Raw genomic sequence first — 21,020 nt, forward strand, 5'->3', positions numbered from 1 at the left:
AATCCGCCTGCGTTCTCAGCTGCACACTATTTACAAACCACAAGACAAAATTCCCAGAAGGTCATTTGGTTAATGCACATTTGAGTTTTCATGGACTCTTAACTAGTTTTTAATCAGCAATTATTAGTGAATTGGAAGGCTGTGCAGGCGCATGGCTCTCTGCTGGCAGGAGAGTGCCCATCAATGTCACGTCAATTTCCATGCCAAAGGCTACATTAGGCCTGGAGTCTGGGAGGAAACAGCCACCTGAGTGCCTCCTCTCCCCATCCACAGCAGTCTTCTCATCAACTATTGACTCTATTACACAGCACTGTCAAAAAAATTTTCCGCTTCAAAAGAGGAGCAACCATTACATGGCTGTGCAGGGAGATAATTTAGTGATGCACATAAAATTAAGTGCATATCCACTGAACATTGCTCATTATTACTCTTGAATTCCTACAATGCCAGGTTTGTGTGAGGATCCTGGCTGTTTCCCAACCTTTCAAGGTATATAAACACAGCTTGATTATTTAGGTTGATGTCGTACATAAATAGCTGTCATTTTCATCTATACCTAACCTACCTGTAATTGGCAATTAAACATGCCACCATTTCAGACTAGCTCTTAATTACTGTTAATAAATCTCCTGGAGCACATCACATCACATGAATATGCATGGCGGGCAGGTATCCTTCAGCTCTGTCTGTTTCTCTGGCTGATGCGCACGGAGGTGGCAGCAGACTGCCTCTTGAACTACCACTTCTTCATTATACATCCACGGCTGCCGGAGCCTTGCTGTTGTTGCCATGCGGCATCCTCGCTGTGGAATTTCTTCACACTGTAGGCTTGTTTGTGTTTGCCATGGAGCTGTCACATCCAGCCTGTTAGTCCCAGCCCATGGGAAATTTACACAGAGCCGCTGGTACGATGTGAGACCATCAAATGAGCCTCTGACATGCTGCAGTAGACACACATATTTGGGAAAGTTTGTGGAAATGTGGTTCAGGATGGCAGTTTTGAATTCTAGTTTTTAGTCAAATATCAGAAAATGGGTGTTGAAACAGAGGGTGAGCTTAGGTGGGCTGCTTTGAGTTATTTAATTAGGCAGCTATAAGAGAAACTGCACTGAAAAGAGAATAGGCGTTACAATTTCAAAGTGCATTTCAACTTTAAAGCAAATTTTGATTTCACAGATTAATACAGCTTCCTTTTCTCAACTGTGAGCTGACATTTAGCTCCCATAATGACTGCTGATTGTCTTGCAGAGTTCCACCAAAGACCTGAATCCTTGCGTTTGAGGACCTGTGAGTGTTGAGCACTCTGATCATAATGGTGCTTTTCATTAGCACTTAATTAAAGGCAGGTGGACTGGAAAGGTCAAGCAGTTAGACCTCCAAGTTAAAAATACAGTCAGCATGAGCATAAGCTGTCTTATAAATCTGAATACTCATCACAGTGACCACAATCTGGTCGAACTCTGATCAGACATGTTGGAGAGTTTTCATTGTCAACATATTCTATTGTTAGTATGCCCACAATGATTTTTCATGTGCACAGGCTGAGATTTGACCAAATTTTAGTGCCCGTTTGATCAAGTTTTGATTGAGTAAATGTAGGTTTCTTTACTGGCAGACTGCGAAGGATCATAACGTCGTACTCACTACACAAAGTGCAAAAATAACTGCAGTGCGATCTAAACTTGTGGAGCCCCAGGCCGTGAAAAACGGAGCCGAGAAAAGTATTGATTTCAGTCAGAATAAATAGATCACCTTGTCCAAATGAGTGATGAAGCTGTCAGGCTGTTGGTTTCACTTGACAAGCATCCACATTAAAAATCCCCATCCCTGAATTTCAGCGACACCATGTTAAAACATTCACAATTTATCACAGGGACCATATACAAAAAGGTATTTTAAATCTGCTGGAACCCCCCACCCACGGTGGCACTATGTAAATCTACTATATAAATCTATGACACTCTTATCAGTCAGTCCTGGCCATGTCTGCGGTCGCTCGTACAAGATATACACGAGTCCCTTCAGTTAAAAACGAAATAATTCAATCAGAGACCTGCTGTTTGTGCCACAGTTTTAATCTTTGGGGGAAAAAAATAATAATCACATATCAGAAATCGTTTTTGGTTTTGATTCTCCTGAATCCCCCCAGAACATTCTTCAGAATCTGATTCATGTTTTTGGCATCTAAAGTTAAATTCTCCATCTGAGAAAGAAGCAGAACTAAAGATGCTGTGACAAGCACATAAAAGGTAAATCTTAACGTGTGCGTCTGCACTGCTGTGAGCTCTGAACTACCTGTCACGCAGCAGCCTGTTTGCTCATCCGCTCCAGCACATCCTCAGCTCTTCACAAACACAACCTTCCTGTGATAAAGCTGACGAAATATCACTCAGCCGCGGATCTTTTCCCCCCTCTGCTGCTGGAAGAGACCACTGAGGGGCAGCAGAATCCCACACCAGTGCTCGTTGGGTCGCCGTTTCCCCACAAACGCGTCTTAGTACTCGCACTCTAATCATCCTGCTGACTTATGAGTGACCTCGAACGATCCCGAGCGCCAACATGCGGAGTGCGTGGTCGTCTGGAGACAAATACATATAATGGCTCCGTCCTGAACAGCAACAGTTCACACATTGTTTGGGAATATCACAAATGGATTATTGTGTTAGGAAATTAGAAATACAACACGACAGTGAAAACATGTAATATAACAATTCAGTTTATTTTATTTATTTTCCAGACAGACACATCAATTTCTGGACCACAGTAGAGGATGGAAACCTTTCACAGACATTTTTTTTTTGTCAATATTATTATTTGAAAATACAAATATAAAATTAGACTTTCCACATTTGATATGTGAGAGACCCCCATCCATTATTATTACCATTATTATTTTAGTATATTTTACAATAGGGCTTAAGCAAGCCATATGATAACCTGAAAGATGCTTTCAGATGTCAGTCAAGTCTGTCTGTCTGTCTGTCTCTCGCCATAAAAAGTCGGTTAACATAAAAAAACAGGGGCAAGTGTTAGGAATGGGCAGACAGCAGTGAAGAGAGCTCTGTGCTCAGCCTGCAGAAACATGGAAGCACAGCAGAGCCTCACACTGCCGTCCATGCAGTCTGCTCCAAACTCGACAACACGCCAAGGGTGAACTCTCGTGTGGGTGAACGTAAGCTAACGATGATGATTGGACAATATGAACCGTGTGTTGCTTTGTAAGGAAAATTCTGTATACAGCTGAGGTCTCCAGTCTAATATTATTCATAGGTCAAATGGGCGAAAACTGCAAATATATATTCATATAAACACCATGTATATATAAATATATATATATATATATTGCAATTCTATGTATATATATTTAGTAATGAGCATGGGTGAGATAGCAATGGTTTGGATTGAAGGGGAAATTCCCCCTAAAACAGGACCTTACAGGTGAACTTGTGTTATTTCTGTCACCTTCAGGATTTCAGTCCACATCTGTGAACATCTGTGAAGAAAACTGATTGTTCATCCTGTAACGAGAGAGCCAAAACTATAAATAGCAATGTTAGTGAGTCACTTTGTGGCCTGGGAGACTAAGTTTGTGGTCACCATGACTGTATCCAGTATCTCTCAGAGATAAGGGCACACTGTCTGGTTTAAAACCATTAGCACCACTGTGAATAAGCCTCTTTTGGATATAAATGCTCAACAACATTCAAAGAGCCTTCAAAGTCACTATAGTTCAGTGGAAATAGAGCAGAGCCTGAAAAAGTCCTTGTCTGATCTCACAGCTTTTGAGAGATAGTTTATATTCAGAAATCACGTATGTCCAAGATGACAGAAATATCAGAAGTGTGTGTGGCTTCAGGGAGGGATTTTCCCAGAACAGATGGGATATATGTTGTTTGGCCATTGCCTAGCACTTGCCTCAAGATTCAAGTTTAAATGGATACGGTAGTACACTACAAATGTCAACACCTTCCAGGTTGACTTTTTTTCTTTTTTGATTATTTTTTTTTTCTTAAACCAAGACCCCTTCCCTCTCCCCAAATGGATAAGCTAGTCTACTAAGATGTGTAACATTCATCAGCTGTAAACTGCTGTCAGTTTGAGATAAAATGAAATTACAGCAACAGAGCCATGCTACCTTAAAGTCCAAGCTACAGGATCACAAAACAGAAGGAGAGTCAATTTTGTTTACTGCGTGATGGAAAATCAGCCTTTTTTAAGCCTTTTTCTTAAAAAAAAAAAAGGGAAATGGGTTAATTAGAATCTAAGAGCCACCAGGCGTTACAAAGTCAAATTTTTTTTAATATATTTTAAATTTGTTGCAGCGTTACATGTCTTTCTGATGAAAAGGCTACAAAACTGAGGCCCCCGAAGGAGCTTTTTGGATCATTTTGTAATGCACGAGTTCTAGTTTCTTATTCATTAAATAAACCAGTTCAATATGTAATGCTCCAAATTAAACACGGGGGAGAAACTCGTGTCAGAATAAAAGTGAACTAGTCTACAAACACCAGTGCACTTGAACGATGGATTTCTGTCATAATTATTGATGTTTTACTAATGAGACAGTTTTTAAGCATTTACGTACGTTATTTTCCTCGACTTGACCTCTCACTTTAAACATGTGGAGGTTGACGTTATTTGTTAAATAACACAACACACTAGCTGAATTCATTTTTAGAATAATTTGCCTTTTATCACCACTGAAAAAGCTGCCGGGTACGTGCCGTTTGTAATACAACAGATTACGACTGTCGAGAGGAACGAGGAGATTAATGTTAATTTAGCAACAGCATTGTAATGTCAACAGTAATGTAACAGCATTTTATTTCCACAAACAGTGAAATTAACTGAATAAATGGTATGAAATGTGGATAATATTGAACTTGAATTAAAATAGTGAAACCGTTTCATAATTGGTTTGCTTGTGGAAATCTTAACGGCTGAATTCTGAGAATCCCTCCGTTTCATTTTTTGAAGCAATGAAATTCAGGTTTTAATATCTTTTTAAGCCCAGCAATTAATTACTACTTCAAGGTGCCGGTTTGATGGGGGACATCAATTTAACCATCTATTAATCAGCCTTTAACACCTGCAAATATTTCTTTAATGTTTTTTCCGTCGACTGTAGCCTCAGTAGTGTGAGCAGCACCGATAACAGATCAAACCAAAACCTGTCTCCCAGAATCTGGGATAATTAGAATTATTATGTTTTGTCACATCGAGAGATCAGAGCTACTATCTGACAACAACCGTGCCAAAGGCATCTGGAATTCTCCAAAGTGTACAAACATTAACAGATAGTCGACTCTTTAAAAGCTCTGGAACAGATTTCATGACTATTGTGGTAATCACTGGTAAAACATTGTGATATTTTTCCCCATAAAATCTGTGTCATGATTTTATCTCGTGTCCCTCCTTTTTAAAAAAAATGATCAAAAACAAATGTTTTGCATATCTAGCATTAGCATTTAAGGTAGTATGGCACACCCCTTTAAAAACATTCAAGGGTGGGGATCCAAATAATGCCTTGTGTACAATTTCATCTTACAGCAACTATTTCTCCATTGTTCATCCATGAGAGCTTTGGTTAGCTGAAACCATGTTAGAGTGGCAAAACCAAAGCAAGAAGAAAAGAAAAAATAGGTCAAACATACAGGAAATAAATTACAATGAACCTCAAACAAAATAATCGTCTGCAAATATCAGAACAACATGATCATTGAGAGAAAGGTCTATCTTGACTGGTCCTAAATCCACTATTCACTACGAGTATTATATTAATGAGTCCTATATAACATCTACTTTGTAATTACAGGAGATATAAAAAGAGCGCGAGAGGGAGAGGGATTAATATGAGAGAAAGGAGAGGTAGAGCAAGGGAGAACAACAAAGAGCACTACACTGGTATCAAAGACAGCACTCTGTTTACAAGTTAACTGTGAATTCTTTACACACTAATGAAATACATGGATGATCAACAAAAGATAGCGGGATCTCTGAGGATGGGGGATGGAAAGAGAGAACGTAATGGATGCACAGTACATTTTAATAGTATATTACAATTATTAATATATAAACCACAAAGTATCAATAAAACTCTGATTAAACTTGAAATCAGCAAAGAAGCATCTTTCTTTTTTTTTAATAGTTTTGTATTTCTTATTTTCTTTTACATTTGAACATTACAAGGTTTTTTTTTCTTTCTTTAAACTGTTACTCGATCACACCTCCGTATCATTTACTTTAGAAGAATCCAGCATATTTCTTTACCTGGTTGTTTGGAAATAAAAGAAATGAGACAACAAGTGCGTAAAATGAAAAACAACAAATACAACTGCTTCACTGAATTTAAAACCAGACTGCACTCAGACTGCACAGCATATTATTATTATCATCATCATCATCATTATTATTATTATTATTATTATTATCAAATCACTGTCTGGAGGAAAATCCTTAACCACACATACTGTGTAAAACCCGGTGCAGTGACAGATAGTGAATAATTCAGTGTCATCTTTTGACCCTGCATAAATATCCTCAGATGAGACATGGGTCATATATATATATATATATATATTTATATATATATAAAGAAATCCAAGTGTACACTGCAACATATCAGTTACTATTTCCCAAGCTGGTAACTCACCTCAAAACATTGAAGTGTTTGTCTAGTCGAGAATACATTAATCCCAAAATCCTTCATGCTGTCCCAAAGCACAGGGCCGTTTTAAAAAAGCCAACACACACATGTGCAAACAGGAGAATGGCCTGTACTTTACAACTCACAGTGCAATGATTACTTGTTTAATTACTTTTCAGTGTTTTCATTGATTTTGCCACTAGAATAACTTAAATCTGCCAATGATTCCACAATAGAACTCACGAAGGCTGAGGTATGGTATCAAAATGTTTTTTCTTTCCTAATTCATTCAAAAAGAACTGATTCAGAGACCAAGCAGTGTATAAAGGCTCTAGCACAGAGCCCAGGTATCGTGTTCCGTGACGTGAATCAGGAACAAGCAGGATGAAACAAACATTAACACACAGCTAACAAGTTTCCTTTCAAGAGTATAAAAGTGTCAGGATGCACAGAGCACTGGAAAATGCCTGGTTCAAGTTCTAATCTTCACCTCTACGTACAGTGTGCTTTGGATTATATCATCTTTTTTTCCTCTTCCTCTTTGAAATGATACTGATATCTTAACAGTTAGACAAAAGAAACCAGTCAGGCTCTCTTTTTTAATCATCATTACGTCTCAAAACTGTGTTGACTTGACTCACCGGTTGTAAATTTGCTGGTATGACACTTGTAAAATTATTCAGCTTCAGTATTTACAGAGTGAGTGTGTTTCGTTTGTCCGTGGGTGTTGTTACACCGTCTTCCAGCAGGAAAAAAAGGTAGAATAATAACTGTTTACAACTTTTTCTTCTATTCACACGCTATAACATGTTCTTTTTGACACACCATCACAAAAATATGCTATTCTCTCACTGAGTTGGTTATATGCAGTGACTGGAATAATATGTACAGCTACATTTCTTTTTCTCAAGTTTGAATTCACAATGTAGTTATATGAAATTTGTTATAGCATATATATATATTTCTAAACAACAAAAACAACACTTATAAAAAAGGACCATAAAAATATTGGAGTCCTCTTTGTATTGCCCAAAAATAGGTAATTATGGTTTACAATGAGACATCACTAGAAATAAAACCGCTACTAAAATTTATTACTTAGATACCTTCTTTTAAATTTTTTTCCTCCAAGTCTTTCCACACTGAGCTTGTTTTTTTTTTTTTTTTTTTCTTCTTTTGCAGGAGGATTAATGGAAACTTCCCAGCCTTTTCACCTCTTACACTAACCAATACGAAGATGAAGACATGACTTGCAGATATTCTTGGCTGTGACCCCCCCGGTACTTCAAACAAAAAAAAAAATCCACTTACACAACACTAACTAACTTGAAGATAAAGTCAAATGAGACAAAATAAAAGGTTAAATTAAAATGACACTCTAAGAACTAATCAAAACAAACGCTAACAGAGGAAGGAAATCGGTGACTGAACTTGACGTGAAACATCATACCAAACCAGGTTGTAAAGTTATAGGAGGTTTGGATTATAGTACAGCAGTTGTTATTTTTCTGAGATGACTAACGTTTTCTTTTCTTCTTCATATGGTTCCGACTTTCGTTCATTTTGCCTGGGTGACACTGTAGTGCTCGAAGTTGGATTAGCATCACCTGCACACAAAGCCAATTAGAAACTTCGTCCTGTCTGTCCTGGGCCACCAGATATACTCTGCTGGGTGATAAAGGAAAGAAAAGGAAGAAAAAACAGCAGCGTTAGAAAACCACAGATTACATTAGTACGAATCCTGAGAATAAGCACTGTATGCTGTGACATTCACTGACAAAAATGAGGGATTTGAAATATATCTGGAATGCTTGCTGTAGCGCAATAGCATGAAACAAATGTGAAAGCAATCAGAAAATGCAGCATGCAGCAGGTCTAAACTTGCTGCTGGTGCATCATAACTACACATAATTACAGTGGAAAACATTCAGTAACAAGTCTACATGTAACAAACCTACTTGGTACCACTTGTTTATTTAGCAGTCATGTTAATAGCTCAGCTAAAAAGCACCAATATAAAACAATTTGGGAACATGTGCCGGAGCTGCACACATATTCTGCCTGCAAAGATGGCTAAAAGCAGACAAAAAGCTCTACTTCTCTGGGTTTTATGTAAGTAACAATTCTGTTGTACACATGAGGGACAGTGGCAGCAATAAAAGTGCAAGGCAGGAACAGAAAAATGAAATATTCAGCTCCTCTTGTTAGGACCATGTCTTAGTGAAAGGTTTTGGATTTTAGATTTATTTTCAGTCACAGCGGTGCGATGCCAGTTCTGCACCTTGGACATCTGAAGCTCATAGTTGGAAAATACACTGTAGACTGGTAAAGGACGTACAGCATAGTATGGTTGACAAGTAAGAGACATTTGATTTGCCCTGCTAACACATGAGAATACTTCAGGATGGAGACATTGCAAACGGTAACCAAGAAAAACAAATAAAATAAAGAGCTGGTAGTATATGTGTGTGTTACTTCAGTGCAAACTCTTCCCTCAGTTAGTCACACAAATTGACCATGATTTCTGGCAACGAAAGACAGACTTTTCTGCTTCTGTCTCTCTTTTTTTTTCGTGGGACATCAAACAGACCACCTCACCAACAGAGGCAGAAAAGAGAAACCCTCCGTTGCACACAACTCTACTACCAGCTCCGGCATTTCGAGAGGGGGGTGAATAAACAACGAGAATGTGATGAACACAAATTAGAGATAGACTTAGAGAAATGCACAGTAAATAAAATGCAATACCTCTGATGAGATGGCAACCGGCCACCTGTTCAATGGTATCCATTTGTAAAAGCTGTCGCAATCAACGGGCCCTAAAAGTGTACAGTTAGTGCTTTTGTCAGTATGCATTTCAAAGAGAGAAAAGTGAGTATCATATCAACTTTTTCCAGCTAGCATGAATGTGAACGTTTTGATTCAGTTGGATCATGTATAGTCGCAGAGCAAGAGACTATTACTATATCAGTTATAAACAGTTTCTTCTTCATATTCCCCATAAGGGACAAACAGAATTACAAAGGAGGAAAAACCCTTAATGGCAAAATGTGTTAAAAAGATTTAGATATTCTCTACGAAGTACATGAGTCATACTGTGTTAATTCATTCAAGAGACAGTAACTTCAAATCCTTTTTTCTTCCATCATGTAATGCCCAAGTTATGAGGACGTTGTCTAAATAAAAACATGTGAGCAAGATAATTAATAACACAATCCCCATTCATGCTAACATACACAACTGATTTAATCTGAGAGCATGCAGAGAGTGGCATCTTTAACAGTCCTCTGTAAGATCAGAGTGTTTGAAAGCAGTCAAGGCTTTTCCTATTGCAGCTCAGTTATCAGGACTTTGTGAGCTTCCCTGCTGAGAGGAATGTAGCAACCCTTGGATTCAAACACAACGGTGAAAAGAGAAGCACTTTCAGCAGCGATTATTTGTTCTATATCACCTCAATCAACTAATTGCACTCTAATTGTCTTGCATAAAAAAAGAAGAAGAAGACAAAACCGGTTAGGTTCATTACTGCTTCTTCACAGTGGCTGTTTTCATACTGGCTAAAGGGATTAATAAAATCAATGAAGCGTGAGACAGAGGGGACAAATCAGTGAATCTGAAGTCATCCATGAGGTTGTGAGATATGATGATTATATACACATTCAGCTCAACAGCATCCCCAGGAAAGAAATGAATTATAAAGCACATTTTAGTTCTGAATCATTTCCTATTCTAATGTTCTGAATAGAGAGATCATGTGGCTGAGAGCAGGAAGCCAGAGGTCTGCTGCATCACCTCTGCTTTACTGCTCTCTTTTTGAATAACCGGGTAATTGTGAAGTGCTGATTTAATACGTAGAATTATTACACACACAAACTGCTACTCTGTAATGGAATCACAACCCTTGGCCTGAACTAAATGGGTATAATTCAGAATACTTCTGACGGGCATCAATAAGCTATATTTGACTATTCAAATATCATATGATAAAAAGCCCTCAAAAAATCCATTCATTCAAAGGCTTCCTTTTTACATCTCTCTAACTCAGCCATAAACTGTGGTTACAAACTGTTGAAGCAAATGGAAAATAATACAAACGGCCTCATTTCCATCTGTGAACTATCTGTGGGTAAATCTGCCTTGAAAATGAGCCAGCCTGGTCTTTCATAGCAAATATTTTGCTTACTACACTGAGACCAACAGATTATGGCAGATAGCCAGTGGACCTAAAACAATTCGTGAGAGAGGCTTTGCTTTGGAAACACAAAATGACAACAATTTGTGTTTTTCATCTGGTTTTGTGAGGCTATCATAAGTCAATTATACAGCCAGTTTTATTTCTCACGAGCTGTTTGTTCGTGTGCTTCCAGTGATTTCAAAGAGGAATTTGTGATTCCAAAGCACAACATATGTAACAACGTGCTAAAAAAAAAAGCAGACAAAGTCCTAATTAACATCCCTATGCTTCAAAAACATAAAGAACTACATACTAATTTCACACAAAGTCAATGCATTAAATAAAAAATAATAATAAAATCTGGTTACTCTGGCAAGAAATTCAAGTTAATGATGTGGACTATAACGTTAGTAAAGAGCATCTTCACCCCGTAGTCTTGTATTGCTTGCTTGAGGCACTAATGGGCTTGCCGTTATTTCATCTCACTTAAGCCGTGCATTAATTATCTTCTTTCAGGAAGCAGGTGTTATTTTTATTGTTTCTACTGTAGCGCTCAGTTCAGTCATGTATAGCAGCACTAACAGGCTCCAACCTGACACTCAGAACCGAGCCCTACACTTTGCTGGGTGCAACAGAATTCCGTGAGCAGAATATCTGATGAACTGTTTCTGTGTGGTTGAAGGTAACGAACATGCAAAGTAAACGCACAGCTTATTTTGTGAAGCCATATGACACTGAGGCAACAAGGTCCTAAACATAAACATATAATCTCTGGGCTTAAAGCTAAATATGGTTAATTAAAACATTTTAGACAGGAATATTAAAATGTCTGTCAGTGTTTGCTGACTTTGAGGACACAAAATAACACTCGGTAAGGGCTTTGTGAACTGTCACAGCTAAAAATGAAGCTGTGTTTGTTTGTCTCCTTCACAGTATTTAGAAAACATTACATAAAAGAATAAAAAATTGATGCCAGTAACACAGTCGATCTATCACGGCCTGGGATAGAGTTTACCATCCTGTTAAAATTGATTTTTTAACAGTTTGGGAACTGTGGGAACTAATCTTTTTCAGCCTCTCAACAGTCTGTTGTTGTCTTTTTCTCCTCCTCATGATGCTCCATGATGCTTTTTTTTTAATAGGAGACAGATCTGGACTGCAGGCAGACAAGCCGCAGACATTGGGTCTATGAAGCCATGCTGTTGTAAGTCCTGCACAATGAGATCTGGCATTTTCCTGCTGAAATAACCATGAACCTGGATGGTCTTTCTCAACTTTCTCAGCACATAGATCCTGATGTTTGTTTTTCTCAAAAGCAGCTGAAACGTGGTCTCATCTGACCACAGAACCGCTGTTTTTCTGTCCATCTGAGATGAGCTTGTGTCCAACATTTCAGCGCAGATTGGATAAATGGTTTACTTCCTTCCTAATACAGGTTTCAGCTAACCCTCATTTGCATTACTTGTTTATTCCATAAACTCTTCTCTGACATTTCCTTTAGTGTATCGCTGGCATCAATTAGCTCATTTCTTCTCAATCCAACAAAGTTGGTCAGTGAAAATAATTTTTTTTGGTCTTTGGTCTTTAAGTTGAGCTTTCTACAAATCTTATTGGTTAAAATGCCCAAATTGGCTTTAAGAAGATATCTCCAAGACTTGGGTTTACAATAACATATAAGTCCACTTCAACTTCCCTGTGTTTGTCAACAGCACAGGTCAATTTTTCTTTGTGACTGCGGTGAAAGGAGGGCAGGATAATTAACAGGCTGCATTCTTTCACCTGCTGTGTCCTAGACGAACATCTGAGTTCATCCACAAAAACCATAAGACATTGTCAGACTGAAGACCTCTCTGTTGCCGTCACAGTGTTACACCTAGGGGGTTGACATGGCAACCGCAGCTAACTGATCAGCACGAAAAAAAGAAAGAAAGCAACAGCAACTGACTGTGGAACAGCACCCGGACAACCCGTTTGCAAGCATTGTCCCAGTGATGTAGGAGACTGAGGCTCGAGGAGAGACGGGTTTCTAAAGGAAAAGGACATTTTGGCCAGCTGAGACACGGATAACTTTCAGAGCTGAGATGGTATTCATCCAAATGTACATCCCTGTTTACAAAAATATTGGGACACTGTAAAACGAAAGCAATACGAATCACTTAAGATTTATATTCAATATGAAAAAAAAACAACGCAACAGGTCAAATGTTGAAACTGAGAAAAAACAGTTTTTTTGCTAACATGTATATGTTCGCTAAGCATTTGATGGAACGCTTAAATGAGCAAGGCCCACCTTGTAGAGGTTGTCTGGATGGCAGCAGATGTTGTTCCAAAACCTAGATTATATATAATTCTGCATTAATGATGCCTTCACTGACATGAAATGACACATTCCATGTGCACAAATGCACCCTCAGACCATCGTAGATGCAGAACTCTGAGCTGTGCGCTGGTAACAAGCCGGATGGTTACTCTCTTTTTTTGGTCTTAAGGATGCAGCATCCGTGACTTCCAGAAAAAATTCAAAATTTTAATCCATCACAAAACAAAACAGTTTTCCAATTCATGTCAGTCCATCTTAAATGAGCTCAGAGTCAGAAATGCATTTAATGTATAACAGTTGTCACATATTCAACCTTGTCACTTTTCCAGTGTTTTGTTACCCTTCGTCTTAACATTTCTTCAACTTGATGAGCATATATATGTACGCATATATGTGTGTGTGTTAAAAAAATCTGTTTGTTATGTCGTGTTTATGCTATTTACAGTTAAAATGGAATATAAATGATTTGCAATCAGCCCAGCTTTTTTGGAAACATGGTTGTACAACGTGCTCGTCGCAGGTGGTGACTATTTTAACTGGAAGTCCAGTGTGTGATAATTGATCTGTTTACTCTTTGTTTTACAAAATGTCCAAATCATAGACTGTGTGCACTTTCCTGACACAGAGGAGGCTCAAGGTGCCATCAGACAAGACAAAGGGTCTGAACTGAAGTACTCACTGTGATGCTGGGGCCGAACCCAGAGCCAGGCTGAGGGCTAGCAGCACTGATGTAGTTGCCCACAGCTGAATCTTGGCTGCTGGGTCCATACAGGTCAGGCACAGGCCCTGGACTGTTAGCACCAGGGAAACCTCCGGGCCTTGAGGGGTTGGTGCCTGCATAAAAACACAGCAAGGAGTGGAGCAGCTCAGTACGAGCCAACAGTGATCTGTACCATTCTTACTCGCAATGACTCAAGTGGACACATTTCATTCAAAAGAACACATGACTGGATTCATACATTTGTCTCGAAGAACTTGTTTATGACTCATCTTACTGGTTAAAGATGTTACATATTCACTTTAATTCGAAATGCTCTGACTAAATGGTGCAGGATTTAGGCCTGAGGCAATTTAAAAACAAGGGTGAATCCAGTATGATATTCCAAACAGAATCTACATGCTGTGTGTCTTATGCACAGGAGTAACATTCACTTTGTATCATCATGCACAAATTAAAACAGGCACTTGCTAAACATACTTCCACCATGCCAATAAACAAGTAGGTTGTAATGTTGCCATGCATAATGTGAGGGAGTACTTGTAAAAAAAAACATTGGCTATCCACTATCAATTTGATAAGATTTAACATTTATCTTGAGCATTTAGAATTGAAACATCTCACATATGATGTGCTACTTCTTGTATACCAGCAAGAACTGTCTTAATACTGTGGGCACTTTCAGTCTGCTGGAGTCATTTCCACAAGAAAGCAAAAAGGTTGTCAGGCAAGAAAAGAAGGCATGAGGGGGAATAAAAAAGCTTGACCCGAGTTCATCTGCAGGTCCAAACTCAGTGGGAGATAAAAGAGAAATACTGTACATGACTTACCACCTTTGCCCCATGAGTAAGAGCAGCTCAGACTAATAAAATGCCTTTTGAAAACCCCTATGTCTACTAAAGGCCAGTAACACCGGCAATACAAGGAAAAACAGTAAGGAGAAAGAAAAATGCAGAGATCTCTTAACAGCAATCTCCTTTGCTGTCAGCTTCACGTAACCCTCCGTCTTACCCTTATTCACACAGAGCAGGGGAGGAAAAGCTGTACAGCTGCATTAAAAAGAAAAAGCACACGGAAGATCCTCAACGTTGTGTGTGTATGGGCTCATGAACCCTGTGGTGCCTCTGAGGAGGTCTTTGTAGAACATAAAAAAAGCATGTAGTAATATTGAAGTGCATCCTGTGTGTTGATGTAGACAAACACAGTAAACTGGGGTTCGTCACAGAGTTTTCACTGTTCCATCCATCAAAGCTTTATTAGACATGTTAGCTCCATTTAAAGGCACCTCCAAACATATCTATTTATAGCACTCTAGGAAAATTAAGCATCTCAATAAAGACACATCTAGAGGAGTTGACTGCTGTCTGACTGTAAAGACTTTAAACAGCGAGCAGCTCGGACTCTTATCTTGCCTGCACAGTCCCCAGTGGGCTGGCTAATTATATAATTAAGGATTTTTTTCAGTTGAAATGGCAATCCTCATTTTCATGTAGCTGGTGATTTTTATTAGAGTGTGACCCTCACACCACCACATTTATGTTAGCCTTCTTTTCTTTTTTAATCTTACGGTTGTTTTGGTACAGACACATTTTCACTGAAAAATCAAACAATCATTTGACGCTAAAACTGACTTATGTTTGAAAAAGGTCTCACTGTTCTTCAAACGCTGAGTATATGTAGGTCACTTGTCATTCAAGTCATGTTTGTTTCACTCAATTCAATCATACTATTTTGTCGCCTACTGCACAAGCCAGTGTCAGGCCAAACAATGACAAATAGTCCCTTTGTGTTCTTATTTTAGATCTTGGAATAACCTGGAAAACAACTAAAAACTGTCAATGTCTCAACCAGCACTTTGGATTAATTTGGATTAAGTCATTTTACGACAATAAAACATTTTCGTGACATTATAATTAAGGCAAAGTTGATGCTGAGGGGACTTTAAGCCTGTTCAGACTTGAGGAGTTGACAATGCACTGCAGGCTGAGCCATATCCACATGCAGAAGCGAAGAGTCGTTTTCAAGTAGTTTCAAAAGGAATTTTAAATGTAGTAATAAAAAGAAAAGAAAAAACTAAGAGGCACAATAATCAATTATACATACTTGAAACAGCCAAGTAAACATTATCATTGTCTCTGAATTTGATATAATTAGAGTCAAAGCTGGCTGCAAATCTAAAGTCTACTGCACAAACAACACGCACGTGAATCATGTTACAATGCAATCAAGCTATGTTGACTCACTCAGGATTTGAATGTGTCCTCTCAGGCGAGACAAGCCTGTTCTTTCTCTACCAGGCAACACCCCAAGAGCATTACAGGAGAAAAGCATGCATCATCCGAGTCCAACAGTGACTACAGTAACCGAGGCCACTTCCAGACAAAACCCTCTCTAGTCTAACAGCAGCCATAATGCACTATGTAGTAACGTTAGCACCAGGCCTCACAACCAACACAGACAATGTTATTATTGTGTATTTGCATCGATGTGAGGAAATTGTTTCCCTACTGTCATACTGTTGTACATCGACTGAATACAACACCACATGACTTAATAGATCTAAAAGAAGAAAAGACCGTTGTAAACTCTGTTGCTGCCTCACTTGTACTAAAGCAGACTGCCGACAAGAAACTCTTAAACATCCGTGTTGCCATCTTTGTATAAAGCCTGTCGGTGTAACTTTTTTACAGTGGCTTTGGTAAAGCTGAAACTGGGAAAATAGCAACGACTGCCTGAGGCAGTCGGCCAACATTTCATCCTGTAGGAGGAGAGCTGGCCAATACTTATGCGCTTACTTTACTGACCCAAAAAGGTGATGGAACTTTTCACAACTGTCATTGTGAAGTGGAGACACAGTGCTGGGAGGCTGCTCTGTTTAGGTCAAGTTAGCCATTTACATTAAAGGAGAAGTTTTTTTTTTTTTTAAAACCTGGACCTTATTTCTGGCATAAAATACGTTCATCTACTCACTGATAACAGTTTGGTGAAAGTCAGCGTTAACGGAAGATATTTTGATTATTCGAGATCTGCGTATAACCATATAACGGGAGAGAACAGGGCATAGACAATACAGCCTCTAAATAAGGCATGATCTGTCTTTATTTCACCAATACTTTAAGACCAATGAATGAATGAACGCGTACTATTGCACTGTTAGCTCATAGCTGCCATGTTGTTGTTATCGGGGGCTTTCTACACACAGGTTTACTGGGATGACATCATCAACGCGTGCCACTGCAGCACAGCTCATTCACTCCGTGCTCTGTGACGGTCGGCTGACTTCACACAGCGTTTGTTACTGCTAGTGTTGTGCAACACGGCAGAATATTTATCAGATTTTGACCACGTGGACGACGACTTTGAGTACAATGGACGTCCTTACCGGAGTGAATGAGCACGCGGCTATGATGTCATCCCACTAGATGCGTGTATAGAAAGCCCCCATAAGCCCCCCCGATAGCCCCTAATCACAACAACACAGCAGCTTTGAGCTATCAGTGCAATAGTACACGTTCATTCATTCATTGGTCTTAAAGTATTGGTGAAATAAAGACAGATCATGCCTTATTTAGAGGCTGTATTCTCTGCCCTGTTCTCTACCGTTATTTGGATATACGTGGATCTCAAGTAATCTAAATATCTTCTGAAGGAGGCCGACTTTCACCAAACTGTTATCGGTGAGTAGATGAACGTATTTTATGCCAGAAATAAGGTCCAGGTTTTAATCATGTCTGTGCAAACATGACAACGAGCATTTAATCGAAACTGACATAAATGCTGTTATTTTACAATTAAACAAGCTCTAAATCTCAAAGACAATATACATTTCTAAACATTTTAATGCATTCCTTTCATCATTGACAAAATAATATTGCAGTGTTTTAAATCTGTATGTCATCCTTTGCTTTTCAAAACTGGGATTACGTGAAATAAGGAAAGTTATAGAGAGCAAAAAAACATGCCTGTGTTGTACAGTAATGGCTGTAATATGCAAAAATGTTGTCTATCAAGTGTTTTTACAGCGTTATACCTTTTACACACGATAATAACGCAAGCAATCATTCTTACACTAAGAATACTTAAAGGGCTTGGCTGAAAAATGGCACTCACACCCACACTTACTCTCTCCGTCGCTGTTGAAAATTGATAAAAACCTGAACATTGCCAGCGTACTCTCCGACATCATCAATAGTTATTTTGTTTGCATGCAAATGAAGGATTACATTCTGTGTGGAGGCCCCTTATGTGCAAGCAGGGGTTGCAAAATAACTTCACAAAGAAACAAAAAAGAAATCTACATTAAAATTTGAAAAAAAAGGAGGAAGAACATGCAATGCTAAATTGTCGTCAAGAAGTTTTATCTACATCTATCAAAGGGGATTTTTTTCTTCTTCTCTTAACAAAAGCGGGAGAAAATGTGTTAAAAAAAAAAGAAGAAAATATTCGATCATCTGTATGGAATAATGTCATGAATCAAACTGAAAAGTCCAAAACGTGGATGAGGTAGATGCTCATATACAAACCTGGGTTCTTAAATTGATCCGGGCTGTGTAGGTGCTGAAGGGGGGAGTTGCAGGCGGAGGTGGCATGCTCACTGTGCAGCATCTGAGCCGCTTGGGGCCCCAGGGAGCCATAGTCAGCAAAGGAGCAGGGCCCCCCCCTCTGGTCACTGGGTGCAGAGTAAAACCCATAATCGGGGAGGCCTGGGAGATACAGTATAGGGTGGGGAGGGGGAGGGGAGGGGACTCCATCATTGTGGAAATCAACTTTTTCATTGTCAAAGTCAGTGTCCAGATTGCTGAGCATAGCTTGCTGGTGTGTTACACCATCTTTAGGTTACATCCTTGTATTTAGTCTGCTTTAATTGGCCCTCCCTCCCCAGGAGCTCCTGCCAGAACCCCCTCCTCCCACCCCCCCCTTTGGCATATTTGCCATGTGTTAGACTTTCAGCTATGTTGTGAACACAAGTTCCACAAGAAAGGATACATTTGATCTTTCCCTGAAAGAATGCTATCAAAACCTATCATTTCTGTCATACTTTGGCTTTATTCAACAATAAGCAAAACAAATACAGTAAGGCTACAGGTTGGATACTTTGGCTTTTGTATAATTGGCCTTTCCCTGATCCACTCACTAAGTAGTCAGATAAAACTGAAGAGTCATTAAAAAAAAAAAAACAACAGTTCAATACATTTCTCATTTCAAACCGACAATTCTTGGTCGATGAACCTGAAGGAAGCAAAACACAGCACACTAATCAATGATCAATCTACATCCTCCTTTTAGACCAATACAAAATGATAAGGTTTTTATGTGAATGTGATACAGGGACCTTCATGTTTATTGATGATAAGCATTATGAAGCGTTCTAAGCACTCTGAGCCTTTCTCTTTGAATGATCTTTTCTTTGACACAGATGGTGAATTATCAACAGTTTAGAAAATGTCATTCAGCAATAAGTCGTGCTGACATTTATTGCTTGTTCTCTTAATCTGAGACAAGCTGCTCATATAAAGAGTGCAATTAAAAGAAACTGCTCCTTCTCACACCTCTTTGATAACAGAGTTAATCTACTCAGGAGGGACGGAGATGGGTGACACCGGCTTTTCCATGCTGGGTTTCCCCTGCTGTGTGTGTGTGTGTGTTTTTAAAATTTGGGTCCTGGAGCGAATAGCCATTCAAAACCACTTCACCTCTACCCATTCAGAGTGAGACAGTCCACTTCTGCCAAATGGAATGTAAGCACCAGCCATGTTTCTCTCCGCCAATGCTTTTTAGCACTCTGATCTCACCACTTGTGGGCTGTCTGCCCACTCATCAAATTATAGGCTCCAAATAGGGCAGGCTTCCCACGAACGTCACATAATGCCTGACACATTGAACAAAGCTCAAGAAGCAATCATTCCATTTACTTCACTTAGACAAATGTCACTGAAAATTGATTGGCCTTGCTAATGAGCAAAACTGGATCAATGGAATAATTATAACGGAGAAGAAACATTTGACAATAGCACAAACCATGTTACTGGGAAGTCATAAGGAAGCCTTTCCAAATATATCACCAGTTTAGAGCAGTGTAGCTTGTGGAAGCAAAAAGGCATTACTTTCACTCCGTCTTACTAATGTACTACAGTTGAACACATTTGCTAAAATATACTAATATATTATAAACAACTGACATAAAAAGCAACTGAAAATGAGCTAAGTTGCTATCGACATCATCTTGATGAAGTTATAGCATTAAACAGGGTTAAGATGATATAAATATTCATAAGAAGACATGTCTGATTTGTAGGATTGGTGTCTATTATTACCCTATTAATAATACTGTTAGCAGCAAACAAGACAAGGAAGATATTTTCATTTGAGATAATGGTGTAATTATTAAGAGCCTGAGACACTGACCTGGACAGGCACTGCATGCTTCTTTGTTTTGAATTTATCTCCTCAGCCAGGAATGGAAACATTTATGCTAAAAGTGCACGGATCAATTGGCCAAATGGAGCTCAAACTGAATGCAAACAAGGCAGCTTTTGCCCTTTGAAAAAGTCCCAAAAAGTTTATTCAAACAAGACAACCATGTCCACAGCAATATTTATCAAGCTCTGTCCAATTCTTTGGAGAGAAAAGAAAAATAAATAAATATATGGCGCAGAAAGCTAGATCAAAGACATAAGGCTCTCCCTGCTCTGCACCAATAATAAGTTTTAGTGTACGACTGTATTTACAGCCACAACCTGTGATATAAGCTATCAATAACAGAGGGAGCTCATGACAGTTTGGAAGGTATCTTTTGACAGCAGTAATATAATGAAGCGGTTTGTGGAAATGCTCAAACAAATCACAAGTGACCTAAACTTTTGATTAGGACTGCTAATGAAAATGGACCTGATCACAAAACTACAAGCAATTTGGGCTAAAAATCAACGAAAACCATACTGTGTCTGCCATGTCCTGTATCCTTTAAACTGCCTACACATTTTATCATTAAAATCAAACAACTTCAACAGTTTGGGCAGGTATAGTTGAGCATCAGCGTAACCTGGAGACATGTGCGGCGTACACCGTGTGATGAATACTTTTCGAGCAGATGTCACGTCAGGAAGTATCCCCTGATTTTACATGACATTAGATCCAGTAATAAAAGAAACTGACAGTATGC

General features: G+C 38.9%; 1 protein-coding gene across 14 annotated transcripts in view; it reads right to left on the minus strand.

The window, feature by feature from the left end:
* Positions 1–2,700: 2,700 nt before the first annotated feature.
* msi2b (musashi RNA-binding protein 2b) overlaps positions 2,701–21,020 on the minus strand; it is a 234,831-nt gene continuing 216,511 nt past the window's right edge. For 3 of the 14 annotated variants that reach the window (XM_075486258.1, XM_075486253.1, XM_075486251.1), the window contains 5 exons: positions 18,382–18,561; positions 13,820–13,974; positions 13,111–13,153; positions 9,395–9,465; positions 2,701–8,314 (listed from right to left, as the gene is read on the minus strand). In XM_075486258.1, coding sequence (XP_075342373.1) covers positions 8,270–8,314; positions 9,395–9,465; positions 13,111–13,153; positions 13,820–13,974; positions 18,382–18,561 — 494 coding nt within the window. In that variant the 3' untranslated portion in view covers positions 2,701–8,269. The remainder of the gene's footprint in view (positions 8,315–9,394; positions 9,466–13,110; positions 13,154–13,819; positions 13,975–18,381; positions 18,562–21,020) is intronic. The other 11 variants (XM_075486264.1, XM_075486262.1, XM_075486261.1 and 8 more) reach the window with 7 other exon arrangements.

This window comes from Odontesthes bonariensis, chromosome 16, assembly GCF_027942865.1.
Source record: "Odontesthes bonariensis isolate fOdoBon6 chromosome 16, fOdoBon6.hap1, whole genome shotgun sequence".
In the NCBI taxonomy this organism is placed as follows: Eukaryota; Metazoa; Chordata; class Actinopteri; order Atheriniformes; family Atherinopsidae; genus Odontesthes; species Odontesthes bonariensis.